This window comes from Polypterus senegalus, chromosome 12 (genome assembly GCF_016835505.1).
Source record: "Polypterus senegalus isolate Bchr_013 chromosome 12, ASM1683550v1, whole genome shotgun sequence".
Classification (NCBI taxonomy): Eukaryota; Metazoa; Chordata; class Cladistia; order Polypteriformes; family Polypteridae; genus Polypterus; species Polypterus senegalus.
Window position 1 is genome coordinate 88,119,625 of NC_053165.1, and position 16,389 is coordinate 88,136,013.

General features: G+C 36.1%; 1 protein-coding gene across 1 annotated transcript in view; it reads right to left on the minus strand.

Annotated features, from left to right (window-relative positions):
• The window catches only part of glsl (glutaminase like), a 53,839-nt gene extending 40,191 nt beyond the window's left edge, over nucleotides 1-13,648 (minus strand). The window contains exons 1-6 of the mRNA XM_039772793.1: nucleotides 13,346-13,648; nucleotides 12,139-12,239; nucleotides 10,021-10,088; nucleotides 8,895-8,988; nucleotides 4,438-4,570; nucleotides 2,632-2,698 (exon numbers count right to left, since the gene is read on the minus strand). Of these exons, the coding sequence (XP_039628727.1) occupies nucleotides 2,632-2,698; nucleotides 4,438-4,570; nucleotides 8,895-8,988; nucleotides 10,021-10,088; nucleotides 12,139-12,239; nucleotides 13,346-13,395 (513 nt within the window). The 5' untranslated portion in view covers nucleotides 13,396-13,648. The remainder of the gene's footprint in view (nucleotides 1-2,631; nucleotides 2,699-4,437; nucleotides 4,571-8,894; nucleotides 8,989-10,020; nucleotides 10,089-12,138; nucleotides 12,240-13,345) is intronic.
• Nucleotides 13,649-16,389: the final 2,741 nt, after the last annotated feature.

Here is a 16,389-nt window from a genome sequence, read left to right on the forward strand (position 1 = left end):
ACTGCATCACATGGCTCAGACGATGTGGCGGAAATGATGTTCATCTAAACTCAGCATCTGAATAAGGAGACTTGCAATTATAATCAATGAGTGTATAAAAATCACCTACAGAACAGAATAAAGGTGGATTTAAATATCAGAAGGGCAGCATAGGACTGGCCTGTATGGTAGAAACTGCTCATAAATTGGCGTTTCTCAACCTTTAAGTATTTGCGACCCAAGTTTTCATAACAGTTTTAATTGCGCCCCCCTAACTTTTTTTGAAAGGAGCCCACTAATACCAATTTGTTCTTTTTTAATTAATGATATATCATAGATGCACATTTTATTATACCTACTTAACTTTTATCGACATTAATCTAACTCTATATTTCTAGTATCAGAATGTAGTTTAAGTTAATTTGTTTTGGTTTCAGTAGATGTATGTTTCATATTTTCGATTCTTGTTTTCTTTTTTTCACATCTTCGCACACCCCTTTTTTTACTTCATGCCCCCCCACAAAAACACAGTTTGAGAACTACTAAATTACTTGAAAACCCCAAATACAAAGAGGACTGTTTCATTTATGTTAGGTAGATTGCCCAGAGGGGACTGGGCGGTCCCGTGGTCTGGAATCCCTGCAGATTTTATTTTTTTTCTCCAGCTGTCTGGAGTTTTTTTTTTTTGTTTTTTTCTGTCCACCCTGGCCATCTGACCTTACTTATTCTATGTTAATTAATGTTGACTTATTTTGTTTTCTACGGAAGCGTATTACTGCCACGACATTATAAAAAAAATATGCTCACTATCACGTTATTATAACTGAAAACATCAACACGTTATAACGTGAAAATATAAGATTATAACGTGAAAACATCACGTTAAAACGACAAATAGTATCACGTTAAAACGTAAAATCGCTGTTTGTTGAATAAGCATGAAGCCATATCATGAGCCTTGAAAAACCATCAATCGCTCCATTTATACATATTCCAAACGGCTTTAGTTTGTCATAAGAGTCAACATGCCACATAAAATTAGGTCCAGGATTAATGTACACGCGTCGCATCAGTCGATTCCTCCGTCTTTGCTCAACACCACGGGGGTCTAGAAACTTTATTAAATGCCTCACCGTGGTTTGGGTCACAACATGCCCAGCTTGAATGCAGCTGAGATGGTGTAGCTTGTATCCATGGAGCCTTCCGTGCCCTTCCAGCTGGTCAATGAGAAATGATGCTACCTCCAAAATGTCGGACTGATTCTTTCTTCTGTGAAGCCCCATGTCTTTTAAAATTCTTCTCAGTGTACGCCTACTTATTACAAAACCATCCACCTTAGTCAGCAGGAGCAGAATCTCTCCATGTCTGACCCCAAGCATAAAGTAGAATTTGATCAAGTCGTGTAAATGAGCCGTTTCATTTGCAGACGTGCACTCCTCACTGGATAACCAAAAAAGTTTCACGTTATAACATGAAACTTTATCACGTAATTACGTGAAATAGTATCACGTTTTAACGTGATACTATTTGTCGTTTTAACGTGATGTTTTCACGTTATAATCTTATATTTTCACGTTATCACATGATACGATTTCTCGTTTTAACGTGATGTTTTCACGTTATAATGTAATATTTTCACGTTTTAACGTGATAGTGAGCATATTTTTTTTATTATGTCGTGGCAGTAATACGCTTCCGTAGTTTTCTTACTGTGTCTTTTATTTTTCTAATCTTCATTTTGTAAAGCACTTTGAGCTACATTTTTTTGTATGAAAATGTGCTATATAAATAAATGTTGTTTTTGTTGTTACTGTCATAAATAAAGACTTTAAGGCTGCATGGAGTTTGCCAGAGACATGACAGTGAACCCAGCTACTTTTGAGAAAAGCTACTTTGGTCAATTTCATCAAAATGCAATGCACTGTATATGGCACAGAATTACACCTACACTTTCCTGGAAAACGCTATTGCTTTTAAGATGTGCTTGTATTGTGGCAACAGCTTTATAATGTATGGACGTTTCTCATGTTCTCGTCCGTAAAGACTGTTCTGAATACTTTTCGCAAGATTCTGAAACTGCTTAATGACCTGTTATATTTTGAGGAGCAACATGATAAGGGGGGAATAAACCTGAAGAGAGAAGGTGTAATGAAGAAATCAGGCCTCAGGTGTCAGGTGTTATTAATAACAAAATTCAAAAATCAAAGCTGAGATGGTATGGCCATGTGCTAAGAACGGAACAGAGAAATTGGCTAAAATGTGCAGCACAGCAGAAAGGGGAACAAAAAAAGAAAAAGAACAAGAAAAAAGACTAATGAAGAAATGGAGGATTGTATAAAAAACTATCCTAGAGATGTACCTGCACTTAGCAACAAAAAGGGATGTGTGTAGAGCAGTGATAAGATGACCCAACTCCTAATTTTAAAAAAAGGGGGAAAGAAGACACTTTGAAAATCTGTCGTAATTTTCCATGAATATTACTGTCATCAGATTTGAGCAGTATTAATGCCAGCCTATAGACTAATTACATTAGTGCAAGATATGACGCATCTGTGAAAAGTAATAGAAAAGGTACACTTGAATAACACATGCATGGATGCAAAGTAATTAAAGTATAATAAAAGAACAAAAAAGAAAGTAAACACATCATACCTCAAAAAACTGAGAGGTCCCAACTCTCCCTTCAGATGCAAAACTTTCAAAAAGCACATCGGCAGCCCTGTTAAAATGACACAGAAGGTGCAATGTCAAGATGTGCAGTTCTCAGACAGTTATTCATCTAGGTTTATGAAAACATTAGGCTCTGTCAAATATAAAAAATAAAACTAATTTCAGAGTAACATCCTTAGAAATGAGAAAGTATTTTTAATGAATCAATACATCAAATCCTAGGGAAACTGAAAAGATATAGTGAGTGACACAGTCTTCAAATGTTTTTTGTTTTTATTCAGTCATAACTTGTTACCACTGGAGGGCACTATAAACAGCTTTATCTGACCACTATACTACTTGAAAAGCATAGGCAATAAGCCCTGGAAATAGAAATTAATTTTTACATAATAGCACATTACTACATTATTATATATATGAAAATTAAAGTGCTGTATAGTAATAGCTAGCTATCTCAGTGGGAATTGTGGTACTGACACTACCAGCACGTTTAGGAATTATAATGACAATTAGGTTTAATTTAATTTTCTAAAACACTTTGATTCCTAAATTCATTGCAGTCTCCAAAATCAGAAATCATTATGCAGAATGAGATAATGCAAACATTCTTTTCAATGAAAATTATGCACTAGCAATCATGCTGACATGATTTCTTCTGCATAAAATTATTCGATATGATTTAAGATCATGCTAAGGGATTTTAAATGGAAAAAGATATTTTGGTATATTCTGGTATAAATATTCCTATTCAACATGTACTACATATACCCTAGTCATGTTTAATTTACTTTTTTAGTTCATAAGTGATTTCATGCAAGGAATTACTTAGTTGTATTCAGATAAAATTAAAGTCTCTGCTTTAGGACCTCAGGGGGTATACATGTAACTTTTCCTTTGAGTAATCCAGTTTTCTTTTTGCATCTCCAAAGACGTGTATATTAGATGAACTACAGTTTCTACTGAGTGAGTGGGCCTTGCAATGGACTCTGTGCTAGGCTATTTCCTGCCTTGCAACACCGAGTTTGAGAGCCCCTGCTTTGAACAAAGTAAGCAAAAGGAAAGCACTGAAAAAGCAAAGCAGGTCTCTCAGTACGAAAAGTATAGGAGATAAAATGTGAAGTAAATTCCATGCCATTGGCATTCAAAAGCATTTACACTAAAATTTTTACATTTCCTCACATATGTCAACTTCATATCTTCTTAAAGGCGTAGCTTCACTTTATGTTCAGTATTTACCAGTAATACCTTTACAAATGTTTGACTGCGTCTTAAATATTTTAAATCAAATGCATCTCAAAAATGTACTGCGATTGAGGTCAATAAGAAAAAAAAAATTATGCTGATTCTGAAGCATTGTATTTATTATTACGAGAAATGTGTAGACCTCCGGTCTTGCCAAGATCAAGGCTCCAACCCCAATAGTCTGCAAACACCAGCAGGTTGCCATGCCACTCGTGCTTGACACTTAGCAGAGACTTTTCTATCGCGTTATCACTTTCAGCACTTTGCATCACGCTCAGCAGATGTCACTGCTGTGCTTTTTCTTTCTGCCATGTCACCTTCTCAATCAGTTTCCCTACGCACTTTGTTGCAGGTAAGACGTGAATGCTGATAGCCTCACGCATGTTGCCGCTTGCCACATTTTTGCCTTCAACAGTGCATATAATGTCATTAACTTTCAGTTAAGACCAATATATATAGGTTCTAGCCTCAGTGGTTCGCAAGTGATAGACAAACAGAACCCTTAGCATATATACTGTATATATATATAGATAGATAAATTCTTACACTTTTTTCCTGGAATGAAGCTGCAAAGAATCTGATTTACTAATGTTGTGCCAAAAGATATGTGCTCCCTGGACTGATTCTCCCGGCGATAATGAGGATCTCTGGCTTCCATTACTGCTGTATGCAGGTACCACTGCATGAAAAGAAAAGAAAAAGAAAGAATGAAAACTAATTACATAAAGCATCAAAGATCGGGCTGCTTTGTTACATCCTTTTGCTGACTAAAAGCCAAAAAAAAAAAAGCATTTACCTTGAAAAATGTGGCATACGGACGCCCAGTGCCAACGGAAGGGGGGCTTCTTGGGCTTAAGCCCCAGATCTCTGGTACCCAGCCACTGATCTTTCAGTCCCAGTTACACATGATAAATAGTGACAAGCTCTTCTTGACAATCATACATAATATTGCCCCTGATAAATGATAAACCGCTTATTTAACCTACAAATATGTCTCACTTGAAACCCCAGTGGGACCGTCCCACCGCTCTTCAATATGGTATACATGTACAGGTCAGGCAAAACCACAGTCTTCAAATTTATTCCATGTGTAACAGACGCAACAGTTGTAGAGGGGTCTAAGACCCTCATCCCTGCAAATATTTTAAATGCCCTGCTGAAGCCATAGTTAATGTTTTGAACACATTAAAATTTTTCAGCTTATGCAAGAGTGGCACTGTGTTCTATAAAGTCTATTATAATTAAAAATACAACAAAAATATGGTGGTTGATGCATCGTGTTTGATGCTACTACCAGAGCAGAGTAATCCAGAAGAAGCACTTAGCTCAGTGTTCTCTTCTATTTGCAAAGTGATTATAAAAAAAAAAGCAGAAATGGAACCTTGCCCTCAAGGGGTCATTAGATCAGCATCCGCTCTTCCTGGCAGATAAGACACAACTATAAGCCAAGCAAAATATAAACACTGTTTAGTCTCCTGGAAACCACTATGAGCTTGGCACTAAAAATATACTTCAAGTAAAATTTTGATGCTATATATTTTATAGAAATATAACAGAAATGAGTACATTAGAGTGTCAGCTCACGTTAAACGATGGTGAGACAAAGTCAGAGAGGTGAGATTGAGTTGGTTTGGACATGGGCAGAGGAGAGATGCTGGGTATATTTGGAAAAGGGTGCTAAGGATCGAGCTGCCAGTCAAAGGGAACAGAGGAAGGCCTAAGAGAAGTTTTATGGATGTGGTGAGAGAGGACATGCAGGTGATGGGGGTAACAGAGCAAGATGGAGAGGACAGGAAGATATGGAACAAGATGATCTGCTGTGGCAACCCCTAACGGGAGCAGCCGAAAGAAGAAGAAGATGATGACAGGACTAAGAATCCCATTACACCAATTAAAGATATTTAAAAAAAATTGTTTATTTGCACAGCTTTTGTTTAAAACTGTTTGTGTAAATGTTATTACTGTAGTAAATGAAAATTAAATGCAAACAAATTATTCATTTATCATTCACATTTCTAAATTTGCAGCATCAACTCTAGACAGGAAGATACCTAGCCATCCATCTATTAGTTTTATAGGATTATTACTGTAATGTGTATAGAGTACAATAGATTTCTTACTTGTTTATATGATCAACAGGCAATACGTTGCCATTTTCCTCTGCCATGATAATAAGTAATGGGTGATGGGTGTGAAATACTACAAGTCTCTTCTCCTTTGTTGTTTTTCCATTAATTAATTGAACACACTTTATCCAATATCAGGGGCATGAAGATCTGAGGCCAAACCTGCCAGCACCAAGCACAAGTCAAAAACGACAATACCGGGCAAGGTTCCAGTTTGACGTTGGACAGACTCAATCACATTCCAAAACGCATGGGTACTAAGCCAGTTTAGAGACACCAATTAACCCAACACATACCCTAGCATTCAAAAGTTTGGAATCACCAACAAGTTTTCATATTTTTGATAGAAACAGATACCATTTTTATCAAGATACCATTAAATTGATTTATAAATATAGCCAAGATGTTAATAGTGTTGCTAATGGCTGTTACTGCTTGAAACGACTAATTTGCAATTGTTACTCACATTATTATGACTAGGGCGGCATAGTGGCGCTGTGGGTAGCACTGCTGCCTCACAGTTAGTAGACCCGGGTTTGCTTCCGAGTCCTCCCTGCGTGCAGTTTGCATGTTCTCCTCGTGTCTGCGTGGGTTTCCTCCAGGTGCTCCAGTTTCCTTCCATAGTCCAAAGACATGCTGGTTAGGTGCACTGGCTATTCTAAATTGTCCCCAGTGTGTGCTTGGTGTGTGCTTGGCGCCCTGCCCGGGGTTTGTTTCCTGCCTTGCGCCCTGATTTGGCTGGGATTGGCTCCAGCAGACCCCCCGTGACCCTGTGGTTAGGCAGCGGGTTGGATAATGGATGGATGGCTTATTATGACTAAAAAGCTCCATTTTCAGTAGCCAGTCCTTCAGGGTCCTAATGGCCAACTCCATTCGTCTAACCTTAATTAGTCATGCTTAAATGTTAATTGGTTCTAGAGAAACCTTTGTAATTGCATTAGCACTGCTGAAACCTGTTATTCTGTTCTGTAGAGCAAGTAAACTGTCTTTCCTTAGGTTGCAAAGTATTGGCACTCCTAAAATTCAGTTCTGGGTTCAAAAATTGCCAAAATGAAACAGCCTTTTAAATAACAGTCTATTGTGTTTCTGCAGAATAAAGGTTATTCTATGTGACAGAGACAAACTGCCAAGAAACTGAAAATTTCACACAAAGGAGTGTGTTACTGTCTTGAAAAAAGGAGGCAAACTGTATCCAACCAGGGCAGAAAAAGAAAGGGAAGGCCCTGATGCACAACTGCAAAAGACGACAAGTACATCATGCTGGAAGAGGACACTGATATTTGGCATGTATTTAAGGAAGAAGAAAACTGAGAACCTGTGAGGCGTTTCTCAAACTACAGACTCTGATGTTCTTTAAGTGCTAGAAAACTAGGTAGAAAATCCAGTTAATGGCAGAAAAATGTGCACATCTGATGAAAAAGAACACAACTGAAAATCCTTAAAAGTCTTAACAAATGCAAGTTGCCCAAAAATGTCAGACTAAATCCAGTCATTGTCAAATTAGTGTCCACAACATCTTCCCCACAGACACACAAATACATATAATTTCAGAATTGTTCTAAAGATATTCTAGCAATATCAAAACATGTTTTCCCGTACTAAATGTAAATTGTCTAAGATGATGCAAAACAAAAAAAAAAAAAATTCATTCTTGTCCTCCGTCCATCAATGACATATTGTGTTGAAAAGTATAGCAATATATACTCTATGGCCAAAAATTTGAGGACACCAAACCATCACACCTACATGAGCTTGTTGGGCAGCCCATTCCAAACCCATGGGTATTAACATGGAGTTGATATAACAAAGGTCCAGTAGGATTGAAGTCAGGGTTGTCCCTCCACAGAAAACTCATCAAACCATGTCTTTATGAACCTGGTTTTGTGAACAGGAGCGCAGTCATGCTGGAACAGAAAAGGCCTTTCCTAAACTGAAAAAGTTGGAAGTGCACAATTGTCTAAAATGTTTTTATATGCTGTAGCATTAAGAATAACCTTTACTGGAACCAAGGGACCTAGCCCTAACCCTGGTAAACAGCCCCAGACCATTACCCCTCCTACACCAAACTTTACAGTAGGCACTATGTATTCCAGATGGTTCCTAATCCTGGCATCTGCCAAGCCCAGATTCCTCCATCAGACTGCCAGTTAGTGAATCATGATTCTTCAGAAAAACACATTTTCACTGCTCCAGAGTCTAAAGGTGGTATGCTTCACAAAAATTCAGACAATGCTTAGTGTAATGTATGGGGATCTTAAGCTTGTGTGCAGGCTGTTAGGCCTTGAAAACTCATTTCATGAAGCTCTCAATGCACAGTTCCTGTGCTGATGTTACTTCCAGAGGCAGAATGGGACTCTGTTGTGAGCGACAAATCAGAGGATAGATGATTTTTAAGCACTATGCGCTTCAGCCCTTAGTTTGCGTGATCTACCACATTGTGGCTGAGATGTTGTTGCTCCAAGAAACTTTCACTTCACAATAATAGCATTTACAGTTGTCCTAGACAGATATGGCAGAGCCAAAATGTCATGTGCTGACCTGTGGCACAGGTGGCATCCTATGACACTGCCACATTTAAAGTTACTGAGCTCTTCAGTATGACCCATTCTACTATCAGTGTTTATCAGTGGAGATTGCATGGCTATGTGCTTGATGTTTTTTTGCCCTTATGGGATTGAAACAAAAAACTACATACTTCAGAGGGGTTTCCACATACTTTTGACCATATAATATGTAGTGCATCAGTTGTCCACAACCTTTAGTATTTATAAAGATTTTTTTTAGACAAGTTTGAGTGGGGTGTTTGTATATCATGGTGGCATTCATATTAAAGCACTTCAAAAGGCAAATTGTTAAAACTCACTCAGAACTACTTACCAGCAGTACCAGGTATTACTAAATTGACAGGTTTTTGCGGCTGTGGAGTAGAATGCTTTTTTAAACTGGAGTTGTTTGATGGTAAATAGGTATCCTGTGAAAAGAGAGTCACAAGTTGGCTGAACAATATTATTTTAATATGAAAAAAAGCATCTTGTCTTTCATTCCAATGATAATGAATCCATTGTATGGTTATAAATTCTATAATTTAACAATGAAATTTAAATGTATTTGTTGGATTGTTTGCTGCAAAGAAAAAAAAGAAAAGAAAAAGCACTAAAAACCACCTACTGATTCATTGTATCCTCGAGTGCCTCAAGGGTAGCTATATTGAAAGCAGCTTTTAAAAATCCACATGGGACTCTCTTTTATTACAGTTTTTATAGGCTGTGCATTTCCTGCTGTATTTTCTAATTGCAGGATGTTTCAGACAGAGTTTTATTTTGTAAATTCTTAAGCAACCTAAACATATTTTTTTTCATTCAAGTCTAACCATAAAATCTGCTTTAGAGGAAGAAAGGGTGTGTGTTTGTGTGATTTAGTAACTTCGGATCTAAAGCTCTTTTCATAACAACCTGCACAGCCCCAATTGTATCCTGTTTCTATCTTACAATTTGGACTTAATGAGAGTACACCAGCACAGACTGAAAGGTGGTTATAACCTTGTGTATGTGGGTTAATTAACCCTTGTAGGTGATGTGAAGTGCACTGTGTTACTGCTTCATATTTTGTTTTTTTGTTGCTTGTTAAACCACAGCTGCCTGGTTAACATTAAAGAATTGGTGAGATAGTTGATTTTCAGCTTTTTTTAAGGCAGCAATTCTTTAAATGCATCTCCATTATGACAGTGAAATACCTAGCTAAAATACCTTTGTATAAGCTTTGTTGTTGTTGAGTCTATTTAAAATTTAAATGGACTTATAATTGCAGTTTCTAATTTGTACGTAACTCTTCCTATTCAATGTCTCAACATGGAAGATTAAAAAAAAAACAAAAAAACACAAGAACTATTAGCTACTGATCCTACATTGATTCAGTGTGTGAGTTTTAAAATAGGCAGTTGGAAAATTCTTACTAACATCTGTTTTTGTTACACTGTGAGTTGCCAACAGGACTGAGCTTGTACCTGTTTTTCCGTACTCCTTGACACTGATGAATTCCTTTCCAGATGTGACTCTTTCATTAAGCCATTTTCTGTAATACAACAAAGCCCTCTTTTATGCCAGGTAACCATCTTCAAAAAAGGTAATGAGTGATGTGAAATAAACTATGCATATATATGTATCTTTTAAAATATAAATAGCTTTGCTAAGAAGTATGTACACTTGACCACCTATTGTAAAGGACAATACTTTCTAAGAAAATAAGTTTTTGATGAAAGCAAGTACAACCTCTCTAGAATTACAATTCAGTTTTTTTTTTCAGCATATTTACAGTGTTCATACTTTAATAGTTTTTTTTATTAGTTTGACAGTATTGTATGTTGTATACATGTACAACATTTGCAATATCAGATTTGAGAATCTTCTCAGTTGACACAATATGGTTACTAACTTATAAGAAAATCGGTTCTAATAGACAATATCATTTATTAAACACAGCCTGTCCTAATGTACAATATTATGCCAAAAAATAGAACCTTTCTTGATAGGTCTGTAATGCAAATGAGTCCTTATAATTGTATGATAATAATATATTCTAATCAATACAAGCAAAGTGCATTACTATATGAATACAATTCTGTAATCTCCACTGTGACGTGAGAATCTAAAACCCATTTTCTTGGAGATGATCAAAGTTCCTGATAATCTGCATAATGCTTCAGTAATTCCTGCATCTGAAACAATGTAATTCAGGATCTTAAATTAATGAATGCTTTTCTTATTAGAAGCAGTGGCAAACCTCACAGACTATATACAGCATGGCTTGAATAGAGACGAGTTTTATGGCCAGGTATGAGGATTGATAACCTGTCTACAGACCCATATTGGTTTGAAAAACTCATCACAAACTTCAAAGGACTTTGTTGGACAGTTATCTTATCCAAAGATCTTGACCATACATTGTTCTTCTCTCTCTTGTTAAATTAATCTAAGCCTGAATGAATCTATTAATTTTTTACATTTAAGATTTTTCATTTAAAGATTTACCAATGTTGTTTCTGGGCGGCACAGTGGTAGCGCTGCTGCCTCGCAGTTAGGAGATCCGGGTTCGCTTCCTGGGTCCTCCCTGCGTGGAGTTTGCATGTTCTTCCCGTGTCTGCGTGGGTTTCCTCCCACAATCCAAAGACATGCAGGTTAGGTGGATTGGTGATTCTAAATTGGCCCTAGTGTGTGCTTGGTGTGTGGGTGTGTTTGTGTGTGTCCTGCGGTGGGTTGGCACCCTGCCCAGGATTGGTTCCTGCCTTGTGCCCTGTGTTGGCTGGGATTGGCTCCGGCAGACCCCCGTGACCCTGTATTCGGATTCAGCGGGTTAGAAAATGGATGGATGGATGTTGTTTCTTGTCCTAGTATGTGTATATAAATACAGGGAAGTCCAGTTTCTGTATTACATCTTGCCTGAAGAAGGGGTCCGAGTTGCCTTGAAAGGTTGCATATTGTAATCTTTTTAGTTAGCCAATAAAAGGTGTCATTTTGCTTGGCTTTCTCTCTCTCTCTCTCTCTATATATATATATATATATATATCCTTCCTTCTTCAATCGTCTATATAAACCTAGAAAAATTATTTTCTCTTCGTTTTTTTATATATATAATATATACATATATAAAAAAACAAAGAGAAAATCATTTTTCTAGGTTTCTATAGATGATTGAAGAAGAAAGGATTTTGTTTCTTTCAAGCAGCTGAAATCACAGTGCTTTCTTAGAGTTACCATAATATTCTCAAACCCAATCTGCACCTTGACATTAGAGCATACTGACACACTTTTTCATGTTATTAAAATGAAAAATAAAGCTAACAGTGATCGGAGTGTCCATAGAAATACACACACACTGAATTAAGCCCCAAACAATACTTTTCAAATACCTCACCTATTTGTAGATTTGTTTAAACATGTACTTGTTCTGAAAAGTGGAAACAACCAATAATTACTTTGTAATTTTTTTCCCCAATATAACTGTTCTACATCTACAAAATCTTCATACTTTAGCAGCTCAATGAAGAAACTACACAGACACACCCATGTTCAAGTAAGGTATAAACTTTGTTAAGGAAAGATGAGGACATTGGTTTTGAAAATACCTTGAGTCTCTTCCTCCTTGTTTGGTTCTAGTAGTTTATTACCATCAAGCCCTCCATAACGCTTTCTCCACTTTCGACGGAGGGATGGGGTTCTCTGGAAACTAGAATGAGCACATATCATGTACACAGCAAAACAAAAGAAATGCCATAAAATGTCCCTGCAGGCAATATAAAAATGTCAAAGTAAAAAAAAAAATATAAAAAAAAACTGACTAAAAAATGTGAAAGAAAAAAGTGACTTAAAAGCATCTGAAGAAGCTTAGATTTAGAAAACAAACAACACAAAAAAATAAATTACACAATGAACTTTTACTTATTTTTTTTTACCTCTAGAACTGACAATGCTTTTTATGTGGTCAGAAGGAAAATTAATGTTTCAAAAGGCTGAGAATATAAAGAAAGTCACAGTTCTGCCAATGCCCATTACATAGCAATTTTAATCCCTACAGGAAACCAAAAGCATTCAATAACAACAAAGGCATGTGCATTTCATGCAAAGACGCTTCCAAAGAGTACTTTAGAGAAGGACAAATGGAGTGAAGCCACATAGCGCATCACAAACAAGCAGTCCGACTGTGAAACTTTTAGGGGGTTGGTCTATTTCTTTCACTCACTACATAAAAAAGGCAGAAATTGTGAAAACAAAAATTAACCTATTTAAACAGTGCCCCTTGAGCCTTTGCCAACAGTTTACTTTGTGCAATCCATAAAACCAGAATAAAGCTTACTGTGGTACTCTGTATGTATATCATAGTCTGTAGTATGTCATGGAAATAGCTTTTGCAGTCACTTTTTTATGCCCATCTTCTGCAGTGCTGCACTTTATGGGATAGGCTTAATACTAATATTTTAATCACTAATTATGGTATATTTCAATATACTGTGTTTTTGTTAACATATTAAAACAAAATCAGAAAATTATATTTATACTTAATTATAGCAATGTAAATAATAGGTGCATGCAGCATATAACACATATATGAACTATATACACACACATACACGTATATATATATACATATATACACATACATATACAGTATATGAACTATATATATACACACACACACACACACACATACATACTTATATATATATATATACACATACATATACAGTATATGAACTATATATATACACACACATACTTATACACATACATACACACATATATATAGATGTTAAGTGTTCAATGCAACAATCTTACCAAAGAAAGGGGTTGTCTTCATTGGTATCCTGTATATGAATGTTTTCCATTGCTGCCACTCTTAGTAAAGATCTAGGAGATCATCCGCTTTTTCATCAGATAACAATTTCCAGCTCATTCACTTCATACAAGCCTTCTACGATAAAGCAGTTCTACCATAATGCATTCTAGAAAAAATGCATTATCCCTTAGAAAGAATTAGAAGAAATGCTCTATGCAATACAGTAAACTATGTGTACATGCTGCAAATGAAGCCTCTTAACTCTGAGGATTCTTGCAGAGACTGATGACTTTGCCAGCTCTTTGAATGAAAGAAGCTCAATTTGACCTGAGGGCGGTCTTTTAATACATGTCTGGAATGTCGTTGTACTCATCTTGTACAACTAGTGTAAACATAAACTGTTGGTTCAAAAAGCCAGCTGCAGACATAGCTACTCCAAACCAATTTAGTTGCTTAGAGTGTTATAATGACACATTAGACAAAATGAATTGTAGATACACACCCAACAGCAGTTGATTTTATACAGCGGTGCACTCACTGATGTGAATTTTTGATTTACACTCAACAATAGTGCTTTTTATATACAGTAGTAGTACATTTACTTAGTTCCTTGAATGAGTAATTTTAAGAACTGAAGGCAATGATTTTTTTAATCTATTCCATTAATCTAGTCCGTGCATTTGATGTATTGACAATAATAAAGTATCTATCTATCTAAATAAGACCATTTATTTTCCTGTTCTTACATTACCACATACATACAGTATATGTATTATGATTTAACCATAGATACTTGTATGCACAGTTCCATTTGCATTAGTAATTTACTCAATATGTCTAGCTTGTATACTTATTTCATCCTAGTGGCTAGCATTAGCTCTAAATAAGGGAAGATTTCCCAAAACACATCAGCCAACCTCTTCAAACAGACAGCCCTCCAATACTAGACTTTATATCCCAAATCAGGGAGACTGTATTGGGACTTGACTCTATGTACACAGAGAATCTACTGTATTCATTTTTATGATTTTTCAGATTTATATATTCTGATATACAGTAGTGCCTTGTACTTTGAACAATTCTAACTTCAGACTTTCCAGAGTCTGAACGCTAAATTAGAGAGAAATGTGATCCAGAGTTTGAACGATGCTTGTACATTCGAACTGCGTGCACAGTAAAAACAAAATGCAGCCACAGATGGTGCTTACGCAGCGAGCGTAAACATTATCTGTTATGCGCCTAAGTCGTCTCTCACTCTTGCTGTGAAAGCATCTCTTGCATTACACTTGTGTGTTTCTAATGCTTTTTTCGCTTTATTTTTGGTGTGTTGAGTCAACTATTTAGAAGTCCTTCCTATCTCTTAATCATGGCATCCAAGAAGAGGGTGGAAGCATCAAAGCCTAACAGGAAGGTTGTAGTGTCAATGATTGAGGTGAAAAGGGAACTGACCATGAAGTACAGGTATTTGGCGTGTTTATGGAAGGTGACTCTCCTTCCAAACTGTAACCTTTCTCTTCCACTCCACCAACCACACAGGACATCACCATTCCTCATTCAAGTGCAGTAAATGCAATTTTAATTTTATTATGCAGTATTTACATTTATTGTTTTTATGTTTTAAATTAGTATTTAGGACATTTGATTGTGTTGCTTTTACCTTAAGTAATGTATATTAGCTGTTTTAAGTTAATCAAAATGGGTATTATTTAGCGTCTGGAAACGGATTAAGTCACTTTCCATTATTTCTAAGGGGGAACACTGATTCGGACTTTGAACGATTCAGAGTTCAACTGGCCTCCTGAAACGAATTACGTATGAAGTATGAGGCACCATTGTATACTCTTGAGTGACCTATGGTTTGCCATATTCTTTGTTAAATAGTAAAAGCCTTTAATTATTATAAATTGCAATATCTGACAAACAGTATTTATGTGGAATAATAACCTGCTTCTGAAATCATTTTGCAAACTTTTTGCAGGATACATGGATACAAAAAGCATTTGTAAACTGTTTTGTAAAGAATAAAATTATGCTTTTATACCAGTTCAATACCATCTAGTATTTTTTATGATTAAAATAAATTACTACCTCAGTGTTTGTGCATCTTCCAGTTACTGGACACCGCTGTGGACTAAGTATTAAGCCCCAGTTTATATGTAATGTTTTTAATATGAATGTTTATATACATGTGTGGGCTGGCACCCTGCCCGGGGTTTGTTTGCTGCCTTGCGCCCTGTGTTGGCTGGGGATTGGCTCCAGCAGACCCCCCGTAGTTAGGATATAGCAGGTTGGATAATGGATGAATGGATGTTTATATACATTCTACACTGCTTACAACTCTGTAGGCTTTATGCTTACAAATCTGTAAAGAGTAACATGCCTTTTACTTACTACTTTGAAATTCTGTATCTGATTATTTTTAGATGTGCACTTATTTATTAATGATTAACTTCGAGCAGGGGTTTTCAGATTCGGTCCTGGGGACCCACTGTGGCTGATGGTTTTTGATCCAACCAGCTTTTGTTTTTTAAGTGGACTCCTGGGTTAATTAAGTGAACTGTTATTTCCCAGATTCTGTGTTTTGGGGACAATATAGAAATTAGAAAACTAAGTTTGGTTAACAAAAAAAAAAAAACTAAAATGTACTAAGCAGTTATATGGGAATAATGTATTTTTTTTCTTTTTAAGAATATTTTCATATTGATTTTCATTCTTCTTTTCCAAGTGTTCAAAGTATTTAATTAATCATTACTTACTAATTAGGGGGTCTGGCACTAAAGTTGTGGCGGCCTTTCATGATTCATTGTTGTTTGCCTGGGTGTCTGTTCTGCTCGCTTTTAATTGTCATTATTAAGATACAATGAAGGGAGAAAACTGTGCAGAAAAAGGGCAAAATAGAATGAAAAAAGAGAGTTAAGCATTTAAATCTATAGCAAAAACAGAAATATTTCTAAATGGCTTATAAATGTAAAAATCATGCTGCTGTGCTTTTCTGAATGTAGAATAAGAAAAAAAGGAAAAAGGAATGCCATCTAATGACTTG